Source organism: Liolophura sinensis, chromosome 7, assembly GCF_032854445.1.
Source record: "Liolophura sinensis isolate JHLJ2023 chromosome 7, CUHK_Ljap_v2, whole genome shotgun sequence".
Lineage (NCBI taxonomy): Eukaryota > Metazoa > Mollusca > Polyplacophora > Chitonida > Chitonidae > Liolophura > Liolophura sinensis.
This window is the reverse complement of record NC_088301.1, coordinates 10,400,702-10,427,187: the sequence shown is the minus strand read 5'-3', so window position 1 is coordinate 10,427,187 and position 26,486 is coordinate 10,400,702. Positions and strand designations below refer to the sequence as shown.

Sequence of the window (26,486 nt, the reverse complement as noted above, 5' to 3'; positions counted from 1 at the left end):
GGAGAGAAAAGAGGTGAGGAGGGGAAAGATGTGAGCACTTCACAGTAACCAAGATAGGCATAGAGGGTGAGAAGCTAAGAAAAAAACCACCAGAGAAAAGTGCTAAAAAAGAGAAAAGAGTGAGAGAGAGTGGAATGCATACCTAGACGAGATTGTAGAGCCGATGCCCACATGGTGTTGCTAGAAGCGGCCCATGCTAATTCCACCACCACCCACACTTGTGACGCCAATCGACGACCAAACGTCCTTACCCTGTCCAAAGTGTTGTCCAGGTGTCCCTCCGTAACTCCCAGCCATAAGTGTCAGCGTGCTGGGCCCCATGTCACTAGATTGGGGGGTCAGGTAACCGGGTGTACTCTTCAGCTCTGAGCCAGAGCCCATGGGCGGAGGTGGAGGTAACAAGGGGGGAGGCATGTTGGGGGTCTGCCCCAGAAAGAGTCCATTTCCTGGCAGAGGTGGGACACAGAATCGAGGGTTATAGTTTGGAGGGGGGCGACTGAAGTCTGCATTACACGAAATAGAGGAAGAGCCTAGTCTAGGCATGTCCGTTGGGGTGGAGAGAAGAGAAGGGCGTGGATGCTGCAAGGGGGTCGACTTTCTGTTGGGGAGCTGCAGACCTGCAGCTGGAGTTACCTTCACTTTGCCGCTATTGTTGTTGGCATGCAGTTTGCTTCCACAGCCTGGTGAGCTGCTGAAGTAACAGGAGGAAGGGAAGCCATTCATTGTAACAGCTGGCTTGGGAAGTGAGGGAGGTATCAGCACTGGCGTCTGTGAAGTGACCCTCATGTTAGGTGGGGGTCGGGTGACGTCTGGAAAGAGCACCGGGATGGTGTCAGGCAATGGTAGCTGGGGAAGCTGGCTGGGGTAGCAGTTAGACACCTGTTTTGAGGGTATGGTTGTAGGTGTTTTATTAGGGCAGGGAATGTTGGATGGCGGGTGGTTCTGGGGGCACTGAGCTGGCCCGGCTCGCCCTTGGGGACAGCTGTTAGCCTGTACAGGAGAGGCCTGCCCTAAACTTGAGGTTGGGGACTGGAGATAGCCTGGAGTGTTGTATGGAGAAATGGTTTGGGGTGTGGTCTGCCTGGGGCGTGGGGGCGTGCCCTGTGTGGGTGTGACTGTCGGGGACAGGCCCTGGAAATTTCTTCCCACGGGTGTGTTTGGCATTAAGGTGGCTTGAGAGCTGTGGTCGTATGGGGAGGACTGGGCTGAAGAGAGGGTAGATCCCAGGTAGGGCTGGGTGGAAACAAAGCCCTGTGGGGTCTGTGCCTTCACTGGGCTCTTGCCTGTCCCTACTTCTCTGGGATATCCATTATACTTGATTTTCTGGCTCTGCCAGCTTTGATCCCTATGGAAATATGTTGAGTTGTTTTTATTGTTCTTCACCGGGACCATCTTCTCTAGTTTGGGCGGGGTGGTATGGTTGGCACTGGGGCGTGGTATATTCTGAACCTGAGAGATGGACTTGTGGTAATTTGGCAGTGACACTGTTGTGACTGGCTTCTTCACGGCAGTACCTCTCTTCCGGGAACTATCACAACTACTGCTGCTGTCACTACTAGAGCTGGAGCTTCGGTGACGCAAGGTGCGACCACGACTTCGGCTGCGACTATGGCTGCTGCTGCTGGAATTACTGCGGCTGGACAAGGAGCTACGGCTTGAGCTACGACTACGGCTGCGGCTGCTGCTGCAGCTACTGCTGTCCGACCTGTCCCTTGTGGAGGGCTTGAATCTGAAGAGGCTGCCCTGGTGGCCGGGGCCTAGTGAGGGAGCGGTGTCAGGTGAGCCGGGTGGTGTTCGGGGTCCACTCATCCCCTGTTGCTGACCCTCCTCCTGGAGGAGGGGTGGTGGAGTGCTAGGTGGTGTGCCGGGTGGTGTGTGAGGCCCCCGGGGCTGTCTAGCCGTAATGCTGTTAGTGTTGACACCAGTGAGGAGGCAGTCTTTAGTAGAAGATACAGCAGAGGTGGGGAGAACCGAACAGATCATGGGGGAGCCCGCTTCCCTCTCATCATCACTACAATCCTCCACGCTCAACTTACTTGCTTTACTCTTCTCCTTTCTCCCCTCTCCCATCTTGTCTGGCGACGGCTGTGATTCAGGCTCCGAACTCTTGCGGCGTAGTTCGCGGTTGCGATCCAGCTCTGAGGAAGCGAAGGCCACCAAGGCATCAAATCCACTGCTGAATGTCTGCCACATCTTGTTGGGAGATTCTGTTGTTTGCTGGGATGACTGCTCTAAACTAGGGTGAGCAACATCTGAAACACACGAAACCAGCACCCCAATGGTTAACTAAGCAGCAAGTGCTACAAGGCTAATAATCACCAATAATTCGGCAAGTCAGGTTTAATGTCTGACGGCCTAATGTCAGAATTTTACATCTCCAACAAAAATACATTCAAAAGCAACGAGAAACCTGGAATTAAATAATACATCTTAAATGTGGAAATGACAAGTTAGAATGGACATGTTATCGTTTCCACTCCTTTTTCCATTACTCAAGAGAATGCTGTATGTATTTAGCATCAGGCATGGACAATGGACATCCAAGAATGATCCTAATGTTGCAAATGCATGTACCTCACTTGTAACAAATGGAGTTTATACAATACCACAAAAATGCATTGACAGGTAATGCAAAGGCAGTTCTTCTCTGTTGTCCATATCTTTCACATCTGCATTTGGCACCAGATTTTTGCAGCTTTTCCAGCTATGCACTTAGACAGTGTTGGGGATATATTTTTAAAAAGGGGTCTCTTTTATAAGAAGCTGCATATACAGTGTAGTGTTTCACTTACACATGATAGATACAAATGTTACAAAAAAAAAAGCCTGTGAAAAATAACTCTTACAACTATAACAATAAGCAAGTACAGTAACACAAGTTACTTACATCCATTCCTCCATGCAGGAGGTTTGCTGGAACAGCCAACGGAGGAGCCCTGGGTAGATGCAGCAGACACTGAAGGGGTACCAGATCTGCTCTCTCGACCCTCAATGCTTACACCAGATAGTGCCAGCTTCTTAGTCTCCGGCTCACAGCTCTTCACAGGTGTCAGACGCTTGCGCTTCATTTTCCGTTTACTACTGCCTAAGTTGTTGGCGTTAGTTATCGTGGGCGTCTGTCCATCAGCTCCAGGTTTGCTAGAGGTGAGGTAACAGTTAGTGGTGATTTGGACAGTGCCTCCAGAGTCTCGGCTACCTGAGCTTACCTGTGTCACACTAGTTCTTTTCTGAACCACTGTCGGGGAGGCTCTGTTAACCAGAGAGGGCTGAACCAGACTGTAGTCCGTCTTCATACCTGATGTCCTTGTCACGGAGTTACCACTAAGCCCTGGCTTCCCGCCCATGCTGTCATTTACAGTTGTCATGGAGAGGAAATTGTTCACAGCCTTCTTCCTCCTCTGACAAGACTGGCTAAGAGGCTCTCTAGAGCTGTCCAAGTCTTCATCAGGAGTGGTTTGAGCAGATTCTGTACTGCTCGAGCTACGCTGCTGATCGTTGGCACCCACCTCTTGTTTAGCATTCTTCACACACGGGTCTACAACAGTCTGCACTCTGCCATACACCTCTAATGCCTCACTGTCCACGGCCTCTGTTTTGATCACAGTTTTGGAGTTGAGTTTGTGTCGGAGGCTATCGCGACCGACCTCTGACAGAGGTATGCTGATTGGTAGACTGGGGCGGGATTCCGGACTAACAGTCCTCAGGCCCTCGGGCGTCACAGTCTTCAGGGATATGCTAACAGGCAAGCTTCTCATACCGTTAGGTGGAGTCACAGCTGCTTTAGCCAAGTCGGCGCCCTGTTTTTGACTCTTCTTTCGTTTGTAAGCAGCGTTAGATCTGAGCCCGTCCTTGCTGTCGACCGTCTTTCCAGCGTCACCCCCTCGAGACTGGGACTCCATCAGTGCCGATGTGATGATGGACTTGAGCTGAGAATCCATGTCTGACCGTGATGACTCGTACTGCTTCACGTCTGCTGCATTCTCCACCTTGGTGTGGAGGGGAAACAGCGACAGACCTGAGGGTGTCGTCCCTCGACTAGACCCTGATTTGACACACTTCAGTTTTGGCTTGGTATCCACTTCCATTCTGCTTGGTTCGCTTGACATGCTGCCTTTACACACATCACCTACATGGTAGCCATTCTGAAAACAGTAACGAACACAATCGGGATAATGGCCTAAATACTTTGGCGGAACCTGTTTCAAAGAGTGGAGCATACCTATCTCATTAGCCGCATTCCCCAAAATATCATTCTTTTCTTTTCAAGTCTAACACCCAGAAAAGTATCTGAAGGTTTGTGCTTAACATCTTCAACATGAGCCAATCCAATTTCTCATATCTGATGTTGAAAAACGATGTTGCCATAAAACATCACAAGGCAATGTCAGTACTGTTTACACTATTACAACAAACAACAGGTTTTATGCAGCTGTACTTATCTGCAATGATAAATTAAATCTACCTTGCTTTGGTTAGCTGAATGATAAACCACCCAAATAAACTGCTGTCAATTTCTCACCTTTCCTAGAAGCTTTTCAAGCAGTTGACCTGAATTTCCTGAGTTTTGATACTTTGATATCTGAAATAAAAGATGAAACATAAAAATTATCTTCCATTTAACTTCTAATACCTGGAGAATAATGTTAAACAACACAGGCATTAGATACAGTCGTTACAGTACGTCACCTGATTCACCCTAGAAATTCTCAGTTATTCATTGTTTAGGATTTTTCTTTTCATTTCCTTTTTACCTCCTTCCACATCCCCATTTTATTTTAACCTTCTGTGTTCAAATTCAGGAAACAACATGTCTTGGAACAGCACTGACCAATTTTGCTCAGGTTTAGAATGTTGCTGACCATTTATATTGCAGTATAAGAAGTTACTGACCAGATTCTGCTTGAGTTTAGAATGGCCATTTAAGATGCAGTAGAAAAAGTTACTGACCAGTTTCTGCTGCTCGGCCTCCAGGCTGGTAATCTGACTCTGCAGACTGGTCACCTGTGTTTCCAGGTCCTTATGACACTGTACAATCTCCTTAGCCTTTGTCAGGAATTCGCCAGGCGTTGATGAGCAGATGCCCAGCTGTAACCATGAAAACATTTTGTATACAGCTGTGGACTGACACGCAGCTCTAATATGGCAGCCCACATAGATAGGCTTTAGTAGGTGCAACGCTTTACATACTGGCATGTAGCCCAGCTCAAATACTGATCAACAAAGCACTCTCACCCTATTGCTGCTCGCTGTCATGTAAGTGAAATGTTCCTGAGTGCAGTGGGAAACTCCAATCAAATAAATAAATAAATGAACAAATCAACACTGCAAGTCGATTACAGTTGTGATTTGCAGTTTTCTGACATAAAAACTAGGCAGCCTAAATACAGCAAGGCAAGGTTACAGCAAAGTGATGCTGTTTTTTCCTTACATCGGTGAGTCTCTCCTTGAGCTGCCGGACACTATCCTGCTGTAGATAGAGAATCTGCTTCTCCAGAGTAGCCACTCGGGACTGGAGCTCCAGCTTACGCTCCTGCCAAATAACAATGACAACCAATAACTCAATGTTTTACTTCAGTTGGACTTTAGTCAAAATCTAAGACATCGTCACATTGCTTAGTTTTTGGTACTGGATGTTAAAATTTTGACACATTGTGAGATAACATTGATAAAGTGGTCAGAAATTAATTTCTGGGGCCCAAAAAAAACCCCACCAAAACCATATTTTAAATTTTTACTCAAGTCAGAAATGGCTTTGTAGAACTGTCACCAGATCTTAAAAAGATCCTGATATTTTAAATTTCAGTCCAAACAAACTCCTCATCCACTGTTCTCTGCTGTCCAAATGCATCCACTAAAAGCACATCAAGAGACAGACAACTAGCTGTACTTGTAATATCTGTAACATCTTACCCGTTCTATTTCAATCTGCTGTTTAATCAACATCCTGTACTGGGGAGTCTGCATTTGGGCCATCATGTGTAAATACATCTGCCTGTAGGAATCTGAAAACAAACCAGTACAAAGTCATGAGAATAGGCCGCTATAGGAGGAAATGTGATGTCATAACAATAGGCTGCTATGAGAACAGGCTGTCATGAGAGTAGACTGTAATGTATAAGGCTGTCATGATAATAGGCGGTTACAGGAGAATAGTATGAAATAACAGGCTGTTATAGGAGAATTGGGTGACATGACAACAGGCTGCTACAAGAATAGGCTGTCATGAGAATATGTTGTCATCAGAAAGAACATTTTGAAATAAACCTAAATCCACTGAAATAAATGCCCCTTTTTCCAGCAGAAACAGTGTACCCTCACTTTTGGGACAAGATGTTTGAACTGAAGGTTAGCATATTTATAAATGCTGCTTTCTTGACAGTACTTTCATACTTATCTTTACTCGCATTAAGTATGCGGTCAAACTTCAATCAGGATTTTCTGCACAATGATTTAAAAGATTATATTTTTTAGATTTTATAGCGGTTTCCAAGACAAAGAAGTTTATGGTAAACGTTGGGTATCAACAGTACCTGTGACACACTATTCACATACTGAAAGTAAACTCACCAAACAGAGCCTGGAGTCCTGGAGGTGTGTCCATACTGGACAGGGTGTGGTTATGAGTGGCAGATTTGTAGTATGTGTTGGAGAAACCTGTCATACTGCGGTCGTTACAGTTTAGCTTGCTGCTCTGGTCTGCAAGAGATTTTAGGAGACAGTAAACCGACTGAGAAAAAAAACCTGCTGTGAATAACCTAAAGATTCTTTTAAAATCAGCAATCATCAGCTGTATTATAACTGACGATTACCATGATTACCAATAATGTGCCTATACTATATGATACAGAATGGTACATGTACAGGTTTAGGACTTACCTGGTGATGTGGATAGCACAGTCTGAGTATGAAGCAAGTTCAAACATTCCAAACTCGGAACCTGCTTTTTACGAGGAGTCAAAGCAGCCTTTCTGCGCGAAGCTGTCAGCTTGGCTTTTCGTTGACGACCTGAAAAGTGATGTAATTGACCTTTTTTCATTTTTCCGAAGTAAAATTTTGCAAGCCAGGTCCTAATAAAGTTAAAACATACAACATACAAGAGCCGTTTTACCAACTCGTACGAATAAATTTGACTAAATTAAAATGTGACTCGTATGACTAAATGAACAAGCTTTTGATTAAAGATTCACAGCATGTCACTGAAATAATGTTCTTACGTAGGTTCTGTGCAGAATTACGCTTGGTTCTCTCCCTTATGGCACCATTCTGTATCCTATTAGGCCGGTTTGTTTTTCTGGTCTTTTTCTTCGGTCCAGTCGTCTGAAATATCACAGAAATAATTTCTTTTGTCAACAGCACATTAGTCAATACCACAAAAAGAGCCAAGCAATTTCTTTTAATGTCTTCTTCTCTTCTACTTTTTTTTCCTCAAATGAACATATTTAACATTAATAAATTTTATTTGCATTAACTGCTTTGACAACTAATTCAACTAAGATTTCCATGTACAGGCACATCAAGAAACATGGAATGTTGAAGTAATTGTCGTATGCAGCTTATGCCTCTGATCATCAATTTGTAGCTGTATCAAGTCTGCTCAAACCTAGTACACAACAGCGACTACACGACCTGCCCTCACCATTTCAACATTCTCCTGTTCTGCTGCAGAGGAATTGGGGCTCTTGGCGGGCTTGGTGACCCACTCAGACCACTGGCGGCGAGTTGTGGGTCCCACCAGTGAGCCCTCGTCCCCTGTGCTCTGGTTACTACAGCTGTCAAAGTCCAGCTCCTTAGCTGACTGGTAGGTGTGGTCCTGGTGCAGGCCACGCTTCAGCTCACTCTCTCCATCCTGATCACAATAAGCATGGCGAGTGGGTTTATAGATTGCTGCAGCATCGTTATTAATTTATAATAAAATTCCTTGACCCAATTATGGTAAATGAGCTTAAATTTCACCCAAAAAGTGCATTCTTAAAAAGAAATAAATGCCATAAAATACAACTTTTGGTGCGGATACATATATTTTTCCATTAGGATACCTTCAAATTTAATGTTATAAAACCTTTCATAAACGATATATTATAGTGTATTTTATCGTAATGTTGGCACAGGCTGTTTTCTCTCTCACATACACCTGGCTCTGGTCACTCACAAACATTTTTTCCTATACCATTTATTTTCCTACTTTTTACAATCATTGCACGACCACTTACCTGTGAGATAATGTTGCCTGACTCTTTAATAACACGGCCTCGTCTATCCCTCCTGGGCTTACATTCCTCCTCCTGTTAACCACAAACAATCTGTATGTACATGTACTTAGTAATATTATAGTTATATGACGACGATCCACGTCAAACAGGACAAAGTCAAGCATCAGTTATTACACAGAACTGCTCAGTTCTACTTCTCACATAATTTTTCAAATTTATAAATGCTTTGATTTATTTATCAAATAAAATTCACCTTTCATTTATATTTCAAGAATAGTTTGCTTATATTTATATATTTTAATTTAATGTTACACTGAAGGACTTTTCACTTATAATTGCAGTCCGGTCCAACCAAAGTACCTGTGTACACAAACAACCTCTATCAAGTACCTAACAATAAAACTGAATCAAAGCCACAGCCGAAAGAGCAACAGCTGGATTTGAACTGGGACCTTATTGGTTATTGACAATAATGAAGTTTATAAGTGGAGGAAAATAGGTAGATCACATCAAGCAGAATCAAAATTGAATACATGAAGTTTCATTTAGAGATAATGTTCAACCTGAAACTTGAAAAATCTCTGAGACACATTCTTTTAATGTTGTACTTACCCTCAATTTTGGATTTTTCATTCTCAAGAAATACTTCTCAAGCTGTAAAGAAAACAACTCTCAGCATTCCATTATTGTTCCCAAATGAATACACTTCACCCAAATCCAACAAAATGAAAGAATATCACTAACAGTTAGATAGGTTATATTTCCACCAGTCACTGGCAAGAAACTTTTTTTTACATAAAGATAAGTAGTTTACTTACATTCAAGAAATGAGATGAAAAGAAATAAGCCCCAGGGACTGTTAAATGAAACGAGTACCTGATGATTATCAGCCAGGAATAAATTTAACAAAGAACCAAATTATTCCAATTCAAATAAATTGGAAAGAAAACTAAGAAATTCAAAAGTGTATAATTCACTACCTTTCAATTATCAAAAGTGTTAGTAAAGGCAGAAACCATTACGAAAATTTAACAAAACTTTCCAATAAACATGTGAACACTGATGTGAGCAATATATTTTGATTTCAATTTCAAAATCACTGTCCTTTTTTGCAGAATTACCCAAGCTATGTTGTTGTCATTTCCTCCCTCCCTCCCTCCCTCAGCATACTCACCAAAGTTCTATCAATGGTGTGTAGATAATAAGCAAAGGCTTTGCCAGTCCAGGACACGGCGCCACTGAGGGGAGACAACTCTGTGACGTGCATGATTGTCCCGATATCTGGAGGAAATGGCTACAGTTAAACTGGGAAACTCATAAAAAGTCGAACTTCAACCCTCCTCAATAATGGCTACAGTGCTGCACAAAAAGGTTTCAGATGGAGCTGGTTTCACAAAACGGTTTAAGCTGGAGCTACATGCAGCTTCACAACTGTTTCAGCTGGAGTTAGCTTCTCAAAAGGGTTTGAGCTGCAGCTAACTTCTCTAAAGGGTTTGAGCCAAAAACCTAAACCTAAAGTTATGAAAGGGTGTGAACTGAAGAACTTCAAAGAGGACCTGAGATAGAGATAGCTTTACCAAAAGGTGTGCACAAAGCAGGGTTTGTCTTGAGGTCAAATTCACAACATGGTTGCAGATGAAGCATCCCTAAATATTATACTTTGACTATAAAACCGATTGAGACAGAATATTTGTAGTATTTCTCAAATAATTGACTGAGATTTAAACGGTTCAAAAATTTAGTCTTCTCTGAAACAAACTGAATGTGAAGCACTGTATAAGGGGAGAAATTGAAGTCAACTAGAAACAGAACCTGTTAGTAAACTTAAGTGAATAGGGTAGGGCACTTTACTCACCAAACTTCTATCTACAGTATGAAGATAATAGGAGACAGATTTGCCCGTCCAAGAGACCCCGCCCCGAAGAGGGGATAACTCATTCACGCGCATTATTGTACCAATATCTGTAAAAGGATTGCCGCGACCTCTCGTTACTATATCTGTTAGCATGAGCAATTTTAACATTTTAGAGAACGTATGTGCAGTTTGAGTTCTGTCTTTGCTTGACATGCATATGGTCACATTTTTTCTGGTCAACAAGAAAGGTAATAAAGAATTAACAGCGTTTTTTTTCACTTAAAATAATACACAACACTCATCCTTTTGGAATAAATAATCATCCAAACCCTTGGCATTTCCTAATCGAACCATGAAAACAAATCAACAGGCCAAGCGAACATTTGTACAATATTATGAAGACTTACCACTAAGATTTCTATCAGTTATACGGAAATTAAGCGGACAGAAAGCCTTGGAGGACACGATTTTAGCACCTTCCTTCATGTTGGCAAACCGTAGCTTAAGCTGAAATCAAGCCCAAGAAATGCTTAAGAATCTGTAGTCGCTTAATCATAAGAAGAAAATAATACTCTCAACAGTGCTTAAGAAAAATTATAATCTCTGCTTAGCAACAGTATGAACCCAAAAGCTCAACTGAAAATAAGCCTAAATTTTCAACACAAGTAAATCTTTTACGGAGAGTCAAGTGGGCTTCACGAAGGTTCAGCATATAATGAGTCTATACACATAATGAGTCCTACCTGATGATCTACTTGTGGCCCAAATGCAAAGTTGTTCACAAATATAACCCTGAAACAAAATGTACAACCTTATTACAAATGTATAGATAAATGTACATCGTGTTATCAGAACCAACTTCATTTTTCAGCTCGTACAGTATAGTTTGTATGCAAGACATTCTGGCCAGCTAAAATATAGACTATGTTAAATTTTGATGAAAAGTAGGAGCTACATTTATACATATATTCTACCATTGTTTGAATTCAGTTAACCCTTAAGATGGAAAGATAATAAGGAAAGTTTGACTCTGGTGGTAATGGCAATAATGTAAGTGACTCATGGTGCTGGCAGTAAGGAGACTTTGCCCATGTGGTACCGACATTACAGAAACTTTGGCTCACGGGGCTGGCAGAAAGGAAATTGACTCACGTGGCACCGTTGATGCGTTCTTTCATGTGATCCTCCAGAAAGTCCCCTTTGTCGACTTGGTACGAGGTGTGTGTCTTACCGTACCATTTTATCCATCGTCGGAACTCCCTGTCCATTACCTGCAACAATGACAACATGCCAAAATTTCGCAACCCTCCATGACAAGACTGATCAAACAGAATGATATATCCTCCACTGTTAAAATTCCACACCTATGAACAGCTCTGTCTAACATTCGGAGACACATAATATGGCTCACCAGTTCCCACAAAGGGAAGCTAACCTTGTAACTCATGGGAAAATAGTGCCCTTTATGTACTTCAACAACAAAACCAGCATTTTTGATAACAGTACAAGTGATAATGAATGACTAGTTTTTGATTTAAGTCAGCAGAGGGCACTGCTTTTCCATGGGTTACAACATTTACTTCCCTTTGTAGCCGGCTTTGTGAGTGCCATTACAACTGTTAACCACTGTGTAAAAACTTTGGTTAGTGTTTTAAATTTTTCCTTAACCCGGAATTTTCAGAATTTCACATCAACCACTTGTGGTTCTACCTCTCACAATAGAATTATCTAAGTAGCAGAACAAAGCCAGCTTACCTCAGCATAATTTGCAGGCCACTCTGCCTTCTCTATCCCGTAACAGAACTTACAGTTGGTGGAGGCTGCTACCTGGAGAACCACCTGACCAACACCTGCAAACAACAAACATCACAATCCTTAACTCTGGTTAACAAAGATCTCCAGCATTAATTCAGGTTAACAAACATCACCAATATTAACTCGGGTTAACAAACATCACCAGCATTAATTCAGGTTAACAAACATCACCAACATTAACCTGGGTTAACAACATCACCAGCATTAACTCAGCTTTAAAAATCATTACTGGCCTTAACTCTGGTTAATAAAGATCACCAGCATTAACTCAAGTTAACAAAACTTAAACATCATTAACCCTGGTTAACTATCACATTCATTAACAATCACAATCATTAACTCAGGTTAACAAACATCATCAACATCAACTACTGTTAACAAACAACACCAACATCATAGCAGGTTAACCACCATTATCTCAGTAGAAAAAACATCACCAATAGTACTAGTTCCACTAGTAAGCAGCCTTTAATATTACCACAATTTAGGTTAGAAATGCTGTGACTTACCACTTCCTAAATCTATGAAGACATCATCTTCTCCAAACTGAATAGAGCTAACCATTTGATGCACAAGCTCGAAAGAGGTCTCACCGTACACCTAAGCAAAGACATTTATTTAGTTATTTATTTATTTATCTGTCTACTTCAGAAACATTTCACTTTACACAGCCACAGTTTGCTTTAAGGGTCAAGGAAAGGCTCTGGTTTATATATTTACACTGTGCTTATACGTTTCACTTATACGGCAGCATTTTCGTGGGACGAAAAAGGGCAGAGCCCAGGAGGAAACCCATGGCCATCTGCATATAGGACCACAGAAGGGGCCAGCAAAAGCTGAACTTGAACTCAAAGCAACCACATTTGTGACAGGCTCCTTGGTCACTGTTCTGCGCTGCACGTTAACCAATAGGCCATGGAAACCTGGTCTGGTTTAAGGCTAAAGGAAACAATCCCAGGGCTCCTTTACAAACTTAAAGGCCAGAACTGGACAAGCGAGAGCAGGATTTGAAAGCAGCATTGGTCAACAGCTTATCAACTGCTGCATGTGATGGAATCAATTTACCATGTACTCAATTTTATCATGTAGCATTACAAAATAAACTAAAAATTTATCTTTGTTTACTTTACTTTTGTTTACTTAGAGTAGAAATGTGAATAATCTCAAGGAATGTCACAGAATAATTCATTAGTTTAGTGGACGTCATTACAACACAAAGAAATTCTAGCCTAAAATGTAACATTATACAAATTTAATTACAAACTGCAATCGTATTTGCAACTTGTTGACATTTGAAGTAAATTTAAACGATGGTAATGCATTTCCAAATCATGTCTTCTATAGCAGTTTTCCACAATCGTTTAAAGATTTTCAGCATATTTCATCACATCTGCCTAAGTCCCTTTCCCACATGGATGCTCTTCCCCTGGCCTACCTCCGGTGAGAAGGGCTCATACTGATTCAGCTTCTCAGGGTCGCTGACAGCGTGGTTGTAACATTGTTGTAAAATGTGCTTAAGCAAGCCAGTGGTTGGGCGGGTGTTCAGTCTGGACGGGCGTGCTGTTCCTTTCCACTGAAAAAACATAAACCACAAATTCAACAAACTATGATGACCACCTAAAGGCTCATGTGTGTATTTGGACAAAAATTTAGTCCATTGTTTGCCTGATTCTATAAGTTCTATTCATCTTAGAAAGAATTTTTTTTCTTGATGTTTTGTTTTTTTTCTGCAGGTAGGGTGATGTCTAACTGGATATAGATGTACTTTAATTTTTCAACCTTTTGCATGTCTGCAAGCTGTTTCTTCAAGCACATTCTGAGGCACTGCTGTGTTGACTGAAAAATTTGTAGTTTTTGTGAAGCCCTGAAACTGACTAAATCAACCCAGTAGTTTTGTCTCAAAAATCAAATCATAAATGTGCATAAATTGCACTGAAAGTTGCTCTTTTATATGCTGAAATGTAGAGGAATTAGGGAAAATGTAAGTTTCAGCATTATGTTTTCAAAAAGCAACATTTTATGATCTTCATCTGCATCTAAAAATGGACAAATGGAACAATGAGGGCAAAAATTCCTAGCCAATAAATCTGAGCCCGACCCAAATATATAAACACCTCCAGTTTTATGTACATGAATCAGGCAACTGCATGACCTTGTCCCAACAGTGAAGAAAACAAAATTAAATGAAACAGAAGTAAAAACAAAAAAACAAAAAAACAGGAAGAAAAAACGGAAGTAAAAGAAATCCACAAGGAGAGGTGACCCTGTAATACAGGAGGCAATCCTCTTCTCTGGGTGCATTCCCCTGAGGTGACCCAGCAAGACAGAGTAAACACATCCCCCCTCCCTCCCCCATCCTTAACAGGATTGGTTATATAATAGGAAATCCCTGACAGCCAACATGTTCCTGGTTCACATGGCACTCATATCAGGTAAGGTTTAACCCGAGTCAGGGAAGGATCAATCTGTAATGCACCTGTTAAACACTTCCCTTTTGGTCTGCACTAATCCTGTTTCTTTTAACAATTTATTTATTTATTTATTTATTTGATTGGTGTTTTACGCCGTACTCAAGAATATTTCACTTATACGACCGCGGCCAGCATTATGGTGGGTGGGAAACCATGACCATCCGCAGGTTGCTGGCAGAAGCATGAGCTGGTTTCTTCTGTACCGGTACACATAGATGTATAATTTGCAAGTATTTCTATAAGGTCAGATAATTATGAAAGTCTCATAGAGTTTGCTTAATGAAAATTGTTAGAATCTGAATCACACCTGTGTCAATCAGTGAAAATTCAAAAGTCTTAATAATCAAGCCCAATGTATGATTTAAAATATAGCAGATGTCAGTGATGTATAAAAATATGAATAAGGTGAACTGCCTCACTGCAGTTACAGATGAAATCTATACAGTGTAAACTGCAAAACGTGGAATAAAAGGTGTCTGCGTAAATTCAAATAGTTAGACGCCAAACATGTCAGTCTAATTATTACATGTGTAATGAGAAGACAATAATCAGCAATGCCCCAAGCCACAGATACAGATAAAAAGAGACATTACAGAGGATGGAACGTCAACGAAGTCATTCAATGCCCTTAGATTTATTCTTAGAGCTCACTTCTAGACCCTCTTCTTGGAAGTGTTAAGACATCTCAGCCAATGGCAAGCCTTCATCTGATGAACGTCACACGAATCGCAGATTAAGACCAGCCCCAGTGCGGTGCGCACATAGCATATTCCCTCTGGCGTCAGCACTCCTCAGTTCACGCCAGCCAATCTCTGGCCACCTGTCTCATGATGACCGCTGCCGTAGGGCCATCCTTGTGACATCACCACAGCCTCTCCGCCCACAAACAACCAGCTTTTTCTATGGCCTTCCCACAGCCATAGGTCAGCTGCGGCGATCGATAGCTGAGGTTATCCTCAGCTACTGAGTACAGCGGCCAACCAGACACCAGCAAAAAGCACAGACATTTACCTACACCTATTACAAAGGTGTGCATCTCCGGCAGAAAAATCAATATGACAGGGTTTTTTTTGCCTAAAGAGTGTTCATCATGAGAAATCTGTGGCTGGAGCCTAGAGGGCCTGGGACAGATAACAGCATAATAGCCAAGTCATGTCCCGAGGAATATGCAGTGCTATGACATGTACATAAGCTCCTGGTTATGTTCAGCAATACTTCACTGCTGTGACATGTATAATGCTCACAGCAGACTATGATACTGTGAAGCAGGAATCTCTGGGGGTCACAGATCTGCTTTACACAATGCATGTACACGTACATACTACACAATGCACGTACACGTACACACTACACAATGCACGTACACACTACACAATGCATGTACACACTACACAATGCACGTACACATACACACTACACAATGCATGTACATATACACACTACACAATGCATGTACACGTACACACTACACAATGCATGTACACGTACACACTACACAATGCACGTACACACTACACAATGCATATACACACTACACAATGCATGTACACGTACACACTACACAATGCACATACACGTACACACTACACAATGCACGTACACGTACACACTACACAATGCACGTACACACTACACAATGCATGTACATATACACACTACACAATGCACGTACACACTACACAATGCATGTACATATACACACTACACAATGCATGTACACGTACACACATCAGTTACCATGATGTAACAAAAGAAAAAATTTAGGTTTCCCTGTCAAATTTTCACAGAACACAGAATGTCAGTGTACATGCAAATGTAATTCAATGACATCCCAATGCAATGTACATGTGTAACTAGTTTCCTATATGTGTTATGCATATGATCATCACATACATGTATGTGGCATAAAATTAAACATGAATGTACATGTAGCTTAGCAAAACTCAAACCCACATTCGAAAACCTTCCCAGAAATGGCATGGTTTCTGTGTTTTCATGGTTTCTCTGTTATCATGGTTTCTGTGTTATCAAGGTCTTCTGTAACACACATTCCCTATATTATTATTGCCATCAAATCCAAAATTTTCATTTTGAATGACCTTTCCTGTAGGTACATGTATATTACATGTAAATTGGGATGGTGTTCGACACAAACAACATGGCAAACTTACTTACCATATATATTAAGTTATATGGCTTTTCATTTTGGTTACATACTGTTTGTGTAGATCAACCGATCGACAGATAGACGGATGCACGGGTGGGCATAATCCCTCAGCACATTATGACCATAGGGTAAATAATGCATGTCCATACATTAGCCATATCTCTGTGCATCTGAGCCAGCTGTAGTGACAAATCCATTAAGACAGAGACAGACAAGCTGGCCTGCAGGGGCAATGCAAGGAGATTGTGGGTTGTTGGCAGGGCTGGGGATACAGGTGGAGAGGTTTAGTGGTCTAGCATGCCTAACAGCCAGACACCAGCAGCCCTGACACTGGGGAGAAGGTTATATAGAGGCCAGCCTGGCTGTGCTGCACATGTAGGCCAGCCACACTGACAGAAAATCAATAAGGATGCGAGAATGAGGTCAGTGGGAGAAGCAGAGGCTGGGGGGAGCAGTAGCCAGCGCAGAGTCTGAGAGACAGAGAGAAAAAGAGAGAGAAGGGGGGTGGCAGACAGAAAGATGAGGGAACAAGACCATTGTTCTTAATATGGGACAGGGGGGTGTTATAAAACACCAGGCCGGGACATTTTATTATATAGTTTCTTCGCATCAGATCATCACCAGACAGAGTAAAACACTGATGCAGCACTGGAAATCATGCATCATCAACTTCAATTCCATCTTTTATAATTGACAAAAACCTACATGTACACACCACAATTAAACGCTCCATCTACCTGACAGTGTCTGAATTTGTCCCAAGCCATAAATGATACCTTTATTTTCCTCTGTGGTTTAACAATAAAGAGCTGCATTTCACACAAGCACAAGTCAAGCTTCTCTGAAAATGGCAAAGCTATACTGACATGTATATAATTTACCATGACAGAATAAGTGCATGTTATTTGCAGGAGAATTAAACTTAGATCCTATTATTTATAGCCTGTATTTTCTACGGCTATTTCACTAACATTAATAGTGTTAATACAGGAAATGATTCTGTAATTATAATTAATATCCATCAATATAAGCCTTTTCTTAACTAAATCCTCACCCACACTCGGGCAAATCTAGGCCTTGACTTATACTACATACACGTCAAGGGTCCTCACAACTTAAACAGTTCCAATTACTCATCTGATCAGTTTTTTTCTTAAATACGAGATTAAGAACAGAAAAAGTAAATTGAACATAAATCAAACCAAATTGTTCACATCATCAGCAGGGAAGGCACTCTGAAGGTACAAAAACCCCACCCTTCATATTTGCTGAGATTACATACAGAAAAACTGAATGCTTTCGTAAAATCATGCCATGACTAGACTTAGCGACACTCCTGGTAAACATCTCTCGCAAGTAGAGAACTAAGCCTATGACGTAAGCACTCCTTTCCATGGTACAACAATGAGCATGGGGCCGACGCATGATATTTTGCAAGATCAGCATTTATAATGTATTGATTTGTCTGCTTTATGAGGGTTTTATTTTACCACCTGTATAAGGCTTTCTGCACAAGCCTTAACACAGGCCCTACAGGTGAACTAACAACGCCCCACAGTGAGCCAGCCAGCCAGCTACCTGTGCAGCCAACGAAACTAATCAATGCCTGCCACTGCCATGGTTTTGCTGCAACAGTGTTGATTTACAGCAGTCTCACATTGCCTATGCAAGTATCACTACTTTTACATGTACACCTTATGTGCCATGTACATGTAGCATTTCAGGTCACAAGTACTGGGTGTATAGTCCTACATCAACCTATTACATTCAATACCATTACCAAAAGATGTCAAAAGGCCTGATGGAAATACACTGCAAAAGTTCATCATATTTCATATACAGTGCTTCATTTCTTTATGAGATGCATAAGGCAGCATATACAAATGAATACCCTTATCCCATAAAAACGTTTTGCTGCTCTCAAAATAGCTGTCTGACAGCCCTATATTTAGCCGGCATGCCAGCAGGCATGGGCTGGTTTTCCCGCCATCCCTGAACCACAAGCACCCACCCTTGTCTCTTCACATTGTTTTCTGGGAGCTGGCTTCGCTCCTAGAACATGATGTTCTACTTCTGATGACCTCTGGCCTCTGATCACCTGTCTAACAGACAGGTGTAGCATGGCTCTCACAATTAACCTATTCTGCAACCCTGGTCTCACAGAGGCAATATTTATCATCCTTTGAGCTTGTGTAAATATGTGTTTTGTGCAAACTCACTTTCTGTATCATTATGATGTGAAGTACATGAAAGACATGGACATGAGAGAATATAAATATATGCCTAGGCTCTAGACTACCCGCTAAAATTCAGGATGCCACTAACAAATGAAATCCAGCAACAGCCTAGATTTGCTAACTGGGCATCAAGTACATGTACTTGTATATCATGTCCTGTTTACTTATTCCATTTGTGAATAATGATAAAAGTTGCAGTTTCACACCTATCCACACATGACTGAGGTAAACGATGAGAAGTGAGACCAGATATTTCTCATAAATGACTTGCCTGGGCAAAGTCGGTGTATACATGTAAATACACCTCACAATACTAACCTACATGTGTTCTCTTAACACAGATCACTTTCAAATACAGGTGGTAAAGTTCACAACAAAAGGGTTTCATTTACTGTTTGGTAAAATTTCGTTTCAGTTTCAGAACACAACAGCAGTGTGGAATGCACACTCATACCAGCAGTGATACATGTACAAGTATCAGAAGTAACATCAGCTTCACAAGGTGAAAGCAATCATATTGGAATGCTTACAACCAAAGTCAATATGAATTGATTACTCCATTCACCCCGCCTACATATATTTGATCGTTTTTTTTGCTTGAATGTTGCTTTCAGCATTGTTTCTACCTTATCATGACTGACTCTTTTGTGCTGCCTCACTGTGATGCCTTGCCAAACACACCAGACATGACACCTGTCATAACACTGGCAACAGACCAAAAAGTACCTTGCATTAAGCTGCACGGTTTTTATACCTCAACCATACCTACATCAGCGTAACACTAAAAAAGGCACTACCATACATAATTGATCATGAAATTATGTCAGCCATGTTTATCAATCAACTTTTGATAGTCAAGTCCAACCAATGACTACATACGTCATCACTTAAAAATTATTCCAACTGATCTTGTTTGATGACAAACTGAAGACATTTCTGACACAAATATAGATATTCATGATTAATTTCCCAGAGCACCAGTTGGCCAAAATTTTACAATACTAGCAAACTCTGCAACTGATAGGTAGTCCTGTGTGTGACATAATAGCAAATCAAACTAAGCAAATGGGTTACAACATACAGATGCTTCATTACAGAAATATCCAATTATGATACTGAATTACATGTACCTGCAATTGGTTTCAATATACATTGTTTTGGGTATGAGGGCCTTGGAGGAAAACAATTTTTGTTGTAAACTGGCTTAATTACATGTACAATGTACAACCATAAATACTGTTTTCATTTCAGTGTTTCAGACTTTCACTTTTGACTGTTGTTAAATACTGTTGACTGTTGTTAAATACTGTGCTCAACAAGCAAGATATTGGGGAATGAGTATGATACATGCAGGAATTGTATTCCAGAAACATACACTTAAAACTCAATTTCCATGCTTTGAGGCTTGTAAGCTGAAGAGGAAAGTACAAGAAGGCAGATCTGACTCAGACTGACAACATGTCAGCTGATAGCCCTTCCTGACTCACAGTCTGACCATGGGACTTAAATCAAATCTCAGAAGCATTGGAAATTATGAGTGAATACCACATTATTACAGGGTTTGGCAGTGTTTTGACCGTCAACCGACACTCCCTGATGACCAGCCTCTGATAATGATTCTCCATAAACAAACCCACACCATCCCACATGTGCCTCCTTGGCCTTCCTGCAGAGTTAAGCAAACCCATTATGTCCACCTGGTAGATGCCATCTAACAAAACTGTATGAACCCTATTTCTAGCACACATCACCTTTTGGATGAATATTTGGCACTAAGCCATAATCATTCTTTCATTCATTCATTCATTCTTATGAATACAGTTAGATGGACACTTGATATATTAAGAGAACATATGGACATGTGTGGAACAAGTAACAACAGAAGGGTGGCTGAGCAGGCGGGGGTTGGTTGTGGGGGAGGGGGGGGGGGGGGTTGTGAGTGTCTGGGGGTCACTTATGGTTTTAAAATTGAAATTTTTACTCACCAGCTGAAGAATGCTGTCAATGGCTCGGTTATATTTGTCACACAGACTCTTCATACTGTCATAACTGAAACGTAATGTTTGGCTCATATTACTCTTACTCATTTATTTACCATAAACTCAGAAGAAACAAAGCAAGAGAATTACGCAAGAGTTACATGTAGGTTTTAAACACAACATTGCACCGAACATAGCACAGTTCATGTAATTCTATTATCAAGACATATCAAGTAGAATCACAGTGTGCCATGTACAAGTATGCATAGAACTAAAAAAACAACACAAATGGAAAATAGAACAGGTGAATCATACCTTTTTGGATCGTAGTCATGAAGAATGTTTTCCATGGCCATCTTCAGCTCAGGAAAGTCATCACACACCCATCTGCCAACAAAATAAAGTATCCCATTCCAGAACAACTACAGCATTCAGTCCCAACAAGCTAAACATGGAACATAAAATTTGGAATAGTGCCCTATGTACCCCCAACACATATTGCTAGATTGCAAGGTTTTACAGCCTCTATAAAATTCCAGGGGGCATTAGTTTCTGTTTAAAGGCAACCCTTTCTTTGATACTCACAATAGACTTAAAGAAGACAGGCAATGCCATTAATTATGGCCAGTTAGTTTAACCACAGTGTTCAGCAGTCTGAGCATTTCCACACGCGTCATTCAACACTGCGTTCCTGGCAGACACAGACACAAAAAAATCACTTCACAGAATCAATAACCTGATCTCACAGTACATGTGCCTGAATCTACCCCAGACATGGACCCAATGATCCTGGATCCTGTGATCGGCCTATGTAAAAATGTACTATAGAATCTGCTACAGAAATGTTTACATTAAAACAGCGTTCATGTACAGGACCCTCGTAACATTGGCCATGCTATCTAATGGGTTCTCCCAAGGTTGAGTATTCCATGACCAATGAGGTCGCATGTTGTCAGAATCCTGCTCCCTGTGGTTATGTAGCATCTCTGGTTATGAGATTTACATGTAGGCCTACCCAGCTAGCTGCAGATGCATGTATGATGTCAGAATCCTGCTTCCCGTAGTTATATAGCATCTCTGGGTACCAGATCTACCCAGCTAGCTGCAGATGCATGTATGTTGTCAGAATCCTGCTCCCTGTAGTTATGTAGCATATCTGGGTACCAGACCTACCCAGCCAGCTACAGATGCAAGTATGATGTCAAAATCCTGCTCTTTGTAGTTATGTAGCATCTCTGGGTACCAGATCTACCCAGCCAGCTACAGGTGCATGTATGTTGTCAGAATCCTGCTTCCCGTAGTTATATAGCATCTCTGGGTACCAGATCTACCCAGCCAGCTACAGATGCAAGTATGATGTCAAAATCCTGCTCCCTGTAGTTATGTAGCATCTCTGGGTACCAGATCTACCCAGCCAGCTACAGGTGCATGTATGTTGTCAGAATCCTGCTTCCCGTAGTTATATAGCATCTCTGGGTACCAGATCTACCCAGCTAGCTGCAGATGCATGTATGATGTCAAAATCCTGCTCCCTGTAGTTATGTAGCATATCTGGGTACCAGACCTACCCAGCCAGCTACAGATGCACGTATGTTGTCAGAATCCTGCTCCCTGTAGTTATGTAGCATCTCTGGGTACCAGATCTACCCAGCTAGCTACAGATGCATGTATGTTGTCAGAATCCTGCTCCCTGTAGTTATGTAGCATCTCTGGGTACGAGACCTACCCAGCCAGCTACAGATGCATGTATGATGTCAGAGTCCTGTTCCCTGTAGTTATGTAGCATATCTGGGTACCAGATCTACCCAGCCAGCTACAGGTGCATGTATGTTGTCAGAATCCTGCTCCCTGTAGTTATGTAGCATCTCTGGGTACCAGATCTACCCAGCCAGCTACAGATGCAAGTATGATGTCAAAATCCTGCTCTTTGTAGTTATGTAGCATCTCTGGGTACCAGATCTACCCAGCCAGCTACAGATGCATGTATGTTGTCAGAATCCTGCTCCCTGTAGTTATGTAGCATCTCTGGGTACCAGATCTACCCAGCCAGCTACAGATGCAAGTATGATGTCAAAATCCTGCTCTTTGTAGTTATGTAGCATCTCTGGGTACCAGATCTACCCAGCCAGCTACAGGTGCATGTATGTTGTCAGAATCCTGCTTCCCGTAGTTATATAGCATCTCTGGGTACCAGATCTACCCAGCCAGCTACAGATGCAAGTATGATGTCAAAATCCTGCTCCCTGTAGTTATGTAGCATCTCTGGGTACCAGACCTACCCAGCCAGCTGCAGATGCATGTATGATGTCAGAATCCTGCTTCCTGTAGTTATGTAGCATCTCTGGGTACGAGACCTACCCAGCCAGCTACAGATGCATGTATGATGTCAGAGTCCTGTTCCCTGTAGTTATGTAGCATATCTGGGTACCAGATCTACCCAGCCAGCTACAGGTGCATGTATGTTGTCAGAATCCTGATCCCTGTAGTTATGTAGCATATCTGAGTACGAGATCTACATGTAGGCCTACCCAGCTAGCTACAGATGCATGTATGATGGGTTTTTTATACACATACCAGATTTCTTACACTAACAAACCCTACTCAGTTCAAAAGATGTGAAATAATTTTTTGGGCTTCAAGAAGTGTTATATTTTAGAAATCCTACTTCAAGAACAGACTAAACCACAATTTCAGCATAAAGGGAAACCTTAAAATTCAAATATAACACATTTTTAGATAAAAGTCTGTTTGCTAATGCTTACCCTGTACGCACAACAATTATCACAGCTTTTCATTTTCAGTTTACGAGTTATTTGTTGTTAAGTGTGCATTTATGATTTCTGAGGAGCCCCTAAAATCATATCATCTTGTTTTATTGCTTTCAAATTGTATCATAATGAAGTTACATATAAGTAGGTCAAACGTGGAGGTCTTTGTTTCCCTGCAGGACATCCTGGCCTTCACAAAAATAGAAGCTACTAGGAATTCACACATTTATGTATGGACTACATCAAGTGCAGTGTATGTACATGCATGTACATGTGTATATATACACTAACTTATCAACCCATGTCAAAATTAATCACTCAGCATTTATCTGTCCTGTAGCCCTAAACATAAACTGTATAAGGTTATAAATAAAATCACTCCGCATGGTTCATGCCTTACCCTACACATTATTATACCTAGAAACGATAACAAAATCATGAATGATTTACTCATAGACCCATATTTACAGCCACAAATTGTCAACAGCTTGTATCCTCAACAATATATAGCAGTTTATACCATATTGATTTATCTGATTGGTGTTTTACGCCGTATGCTCAAGAATATTTCACTATGACGGCGGCCAGCATTATGGTGGGAGGAAACCGGGCAGAGCATGGGGGAAACCCACGACCATCTGCAGGTTGCTGGCAGTTTGTACTGTAGGACAACTGACAAGAAAGCATGTTACATATGTATGTACAAACAAATGATTGGTCAAATCATATTAAAGATATAAATAATTCCAGCTGATGACAAAACAACTGTGATCTGAAAAGAACCTTGCACACAACTTAATAACAACATCCTTTTAATGTTGCAGAAAGAGTTCAGTAAATAATAGAATGATCAAGCTTCGCTATCATATATTCTTGTATAGAAACTGAGAGAACATTACTCATACAGTACTGACATATGTAGCATATGTAGCCTATGTATCATATGTCAGAATGCCACAATAATATCACATCTCAAACTGTTTGCCATGAACTACATGAGCACGTATAAGCTATTGTTGTACCATACACATATCATATGAACATATATATGATATGTAAAATATTCTGCCTGCAGTCACGCACTACCAGCCATCAGACAAGTATAAAGCTTGACCTATTTACTTGGCCAAGTGCACATTACAGACTGTTCCCCCTCTAGATCTGGTCATGTGACATTTCGGGATAATGTCCACCATCCCTCCTGTGTCCTGCTGTGCTAAGGTCAATCTTAGCTAACTCCAGTTTTAACAAATAGCTGACATGTCTCACGTACACACGAGGTCACCTGAGATGACATTTTAACAAATGTAACTGCCTTTAATATCAGAAAGACTGAATACTGTAAAGCTGCAACCTTTTCAGCCACTTTTTTCAGTGGAATTTATGCACACAATTATTATGAAAATGACGTCAAAAATGATTTGTGTTATCAAAGATGCGAGATTTGTAAGACTGTGCAAATTATCACTCTACACCTCACAGTTCTCTCAGAATGATTCAAAACATTGGTTGCAGAATTAAGGTACATTAGTCTCCTTTAGTACAATTCTTTTAATGTAACTGTCAACAGAAGAGCTACAGAAAATAATTTTTAGATGTATCTAGCCAACTAGATTGTGGCCATCATATTTTTTTAAAATTTTTATTTTGAAAATTCTTTGTTCAGTGGGAATAATCAATATGCTTTACTCCCAATACTATACCCTTCAATGCCATCAGTTTTGTTGAAAAGTTAAAGGGAAAACAGTGTGCAACAACTGATTGTACACATGTAAGAATTAATAACAAAGCTTGAGAAACAACTTACTCACTCGTACTTAATTTTTCAGTGAGAACCTTTCCTATTCTTATTTTCCAATGCTGATATGGCTCATCTACTTATTTATTTGATTAATGGCAAATTCACTCATTTTCTAAGTTTATGAATGAATGAAACAGGAACGCCCAAAGTAAACCTCTTGACTCAAAGCCAAAACCAAGCCAAAGAGAGCTCAATTTGGACAGTGAGAAGGCAACTCAGCCTCCAACATGGTTAATGTTGACAACTTCTTCTCTTCAAAGAAGAAACTTATGTTCAGAAATGAGAAATAGTGTGAAACCAATAAAACTGCAAAAGTTCAACATGCTACTGATAAACCTTAAATTATTGCAATAATCTTACATGTACACTATAATGCACAACATTTTACTGCTGTTTTTTGCCCATGCTACACACAAACAATACTTTGGAGATATCCACTACATGTTTTAATTTGTTTGCAAAAGTTTACATTGTAATAGAAAATGACTGGCGAATTGAGGACCGATTATATGGTGTGAAAAATGCCTGATCCTTTAACATGCCACTGATCAATATCATTAGTGGCATACTGCTACACAGTGTGAAAATCGGACAACTATACAATTGTGCTGAGAGTCTTGACGTTTGTAGTGCAGTTGTGGGTCAGTGGAACAAAGTGAATGCTTTTGTCCCACACTGATGACGTCAGGTACGTCAGGTACATCGTGCCGACAAAATTATCCGGTACGTGAAACCTAGATGTAGGTCAAGTACGAGGAATGTGGTGGGGAGAGAGGGAAAGAGAGAAGAAAACGCCTACCGTATTGTGTCAGTGATTTCGTGGGCTCCATCCCTTCCTTCCTGTAAATTGTAGAAAAATAAAATTTACACTTCAATTTCGAAAGAAACTTTACCCACATGCACTTAACTTCAAAGGTAACTAAAAAAATCGTCCAATTTATTAACCCATTGATCAAACAAAGTGGACGTGCTATAATTTTAGAAGTCTAACCCAAGAGCATGCTTACCGTCGTGGGCAAAGGCCACTTGTACACGGCGGCCTCAGCCCCGGCCGGGCTGTGTAGTCTAAGTTCCAAAGTCATAGTTAAATCTCAGCTTCCCCTTCCGCCATCCGATGGTCAAATAATGAGGATGGAAGTCAAAATTTGACCATTTCTTTCACCCAAATCTGACCCACTAACAG

General features: G+C 41.1%; 1 protein-coding gene across 1 annotated transcript; it reads right to left on the bottom strand.

Annotated features, from left to right (window-relative positions):
• Window positions 1-359: 359 nt before the first annotated feature.
• Window positions 360-26,486, bottom strand: LOC135470635 (serine-rich adhesin for platelets-like). Its single transcript, XM_064749670.1, has 24 exons — window positions 26,311-26,486; window positions 26,103-26,143; window positions 21,050-21,121; window positions 20,741-20,804; window positions 13,316-13,453; window positions 12,390-12,480; window positions 11,821-11,915; window positions 11,218-11,336; window positions 10,809-10,857; window positions 10,473-10,572; window positions 9,385-9,491; window positions 8,823-8,864; window positions 8,211-8,282; window positions 7,637-7,846; window positions 7,215-7,317; window positions 6,877-7,005; window positions 6,568-6,696; window positions 5,911-6,002; window positions 5,429-5,530; window positions 4,948-5,085; window positions 4,520-4,579; window positions 2,888-4,142; window positions 634-2,252; window positions 360-446 (listed from the first exon to the last, which is right to left on the bottom strand). Exons 1-24 carry the CDS (start codon window positions 26,383-26,385, stop codon window positions 360-362), a joined length of 4,989 nt encoding a protein of 1,662 aa, XP_064605740.1. The 5' UTR covers window positions 26,386-26,486.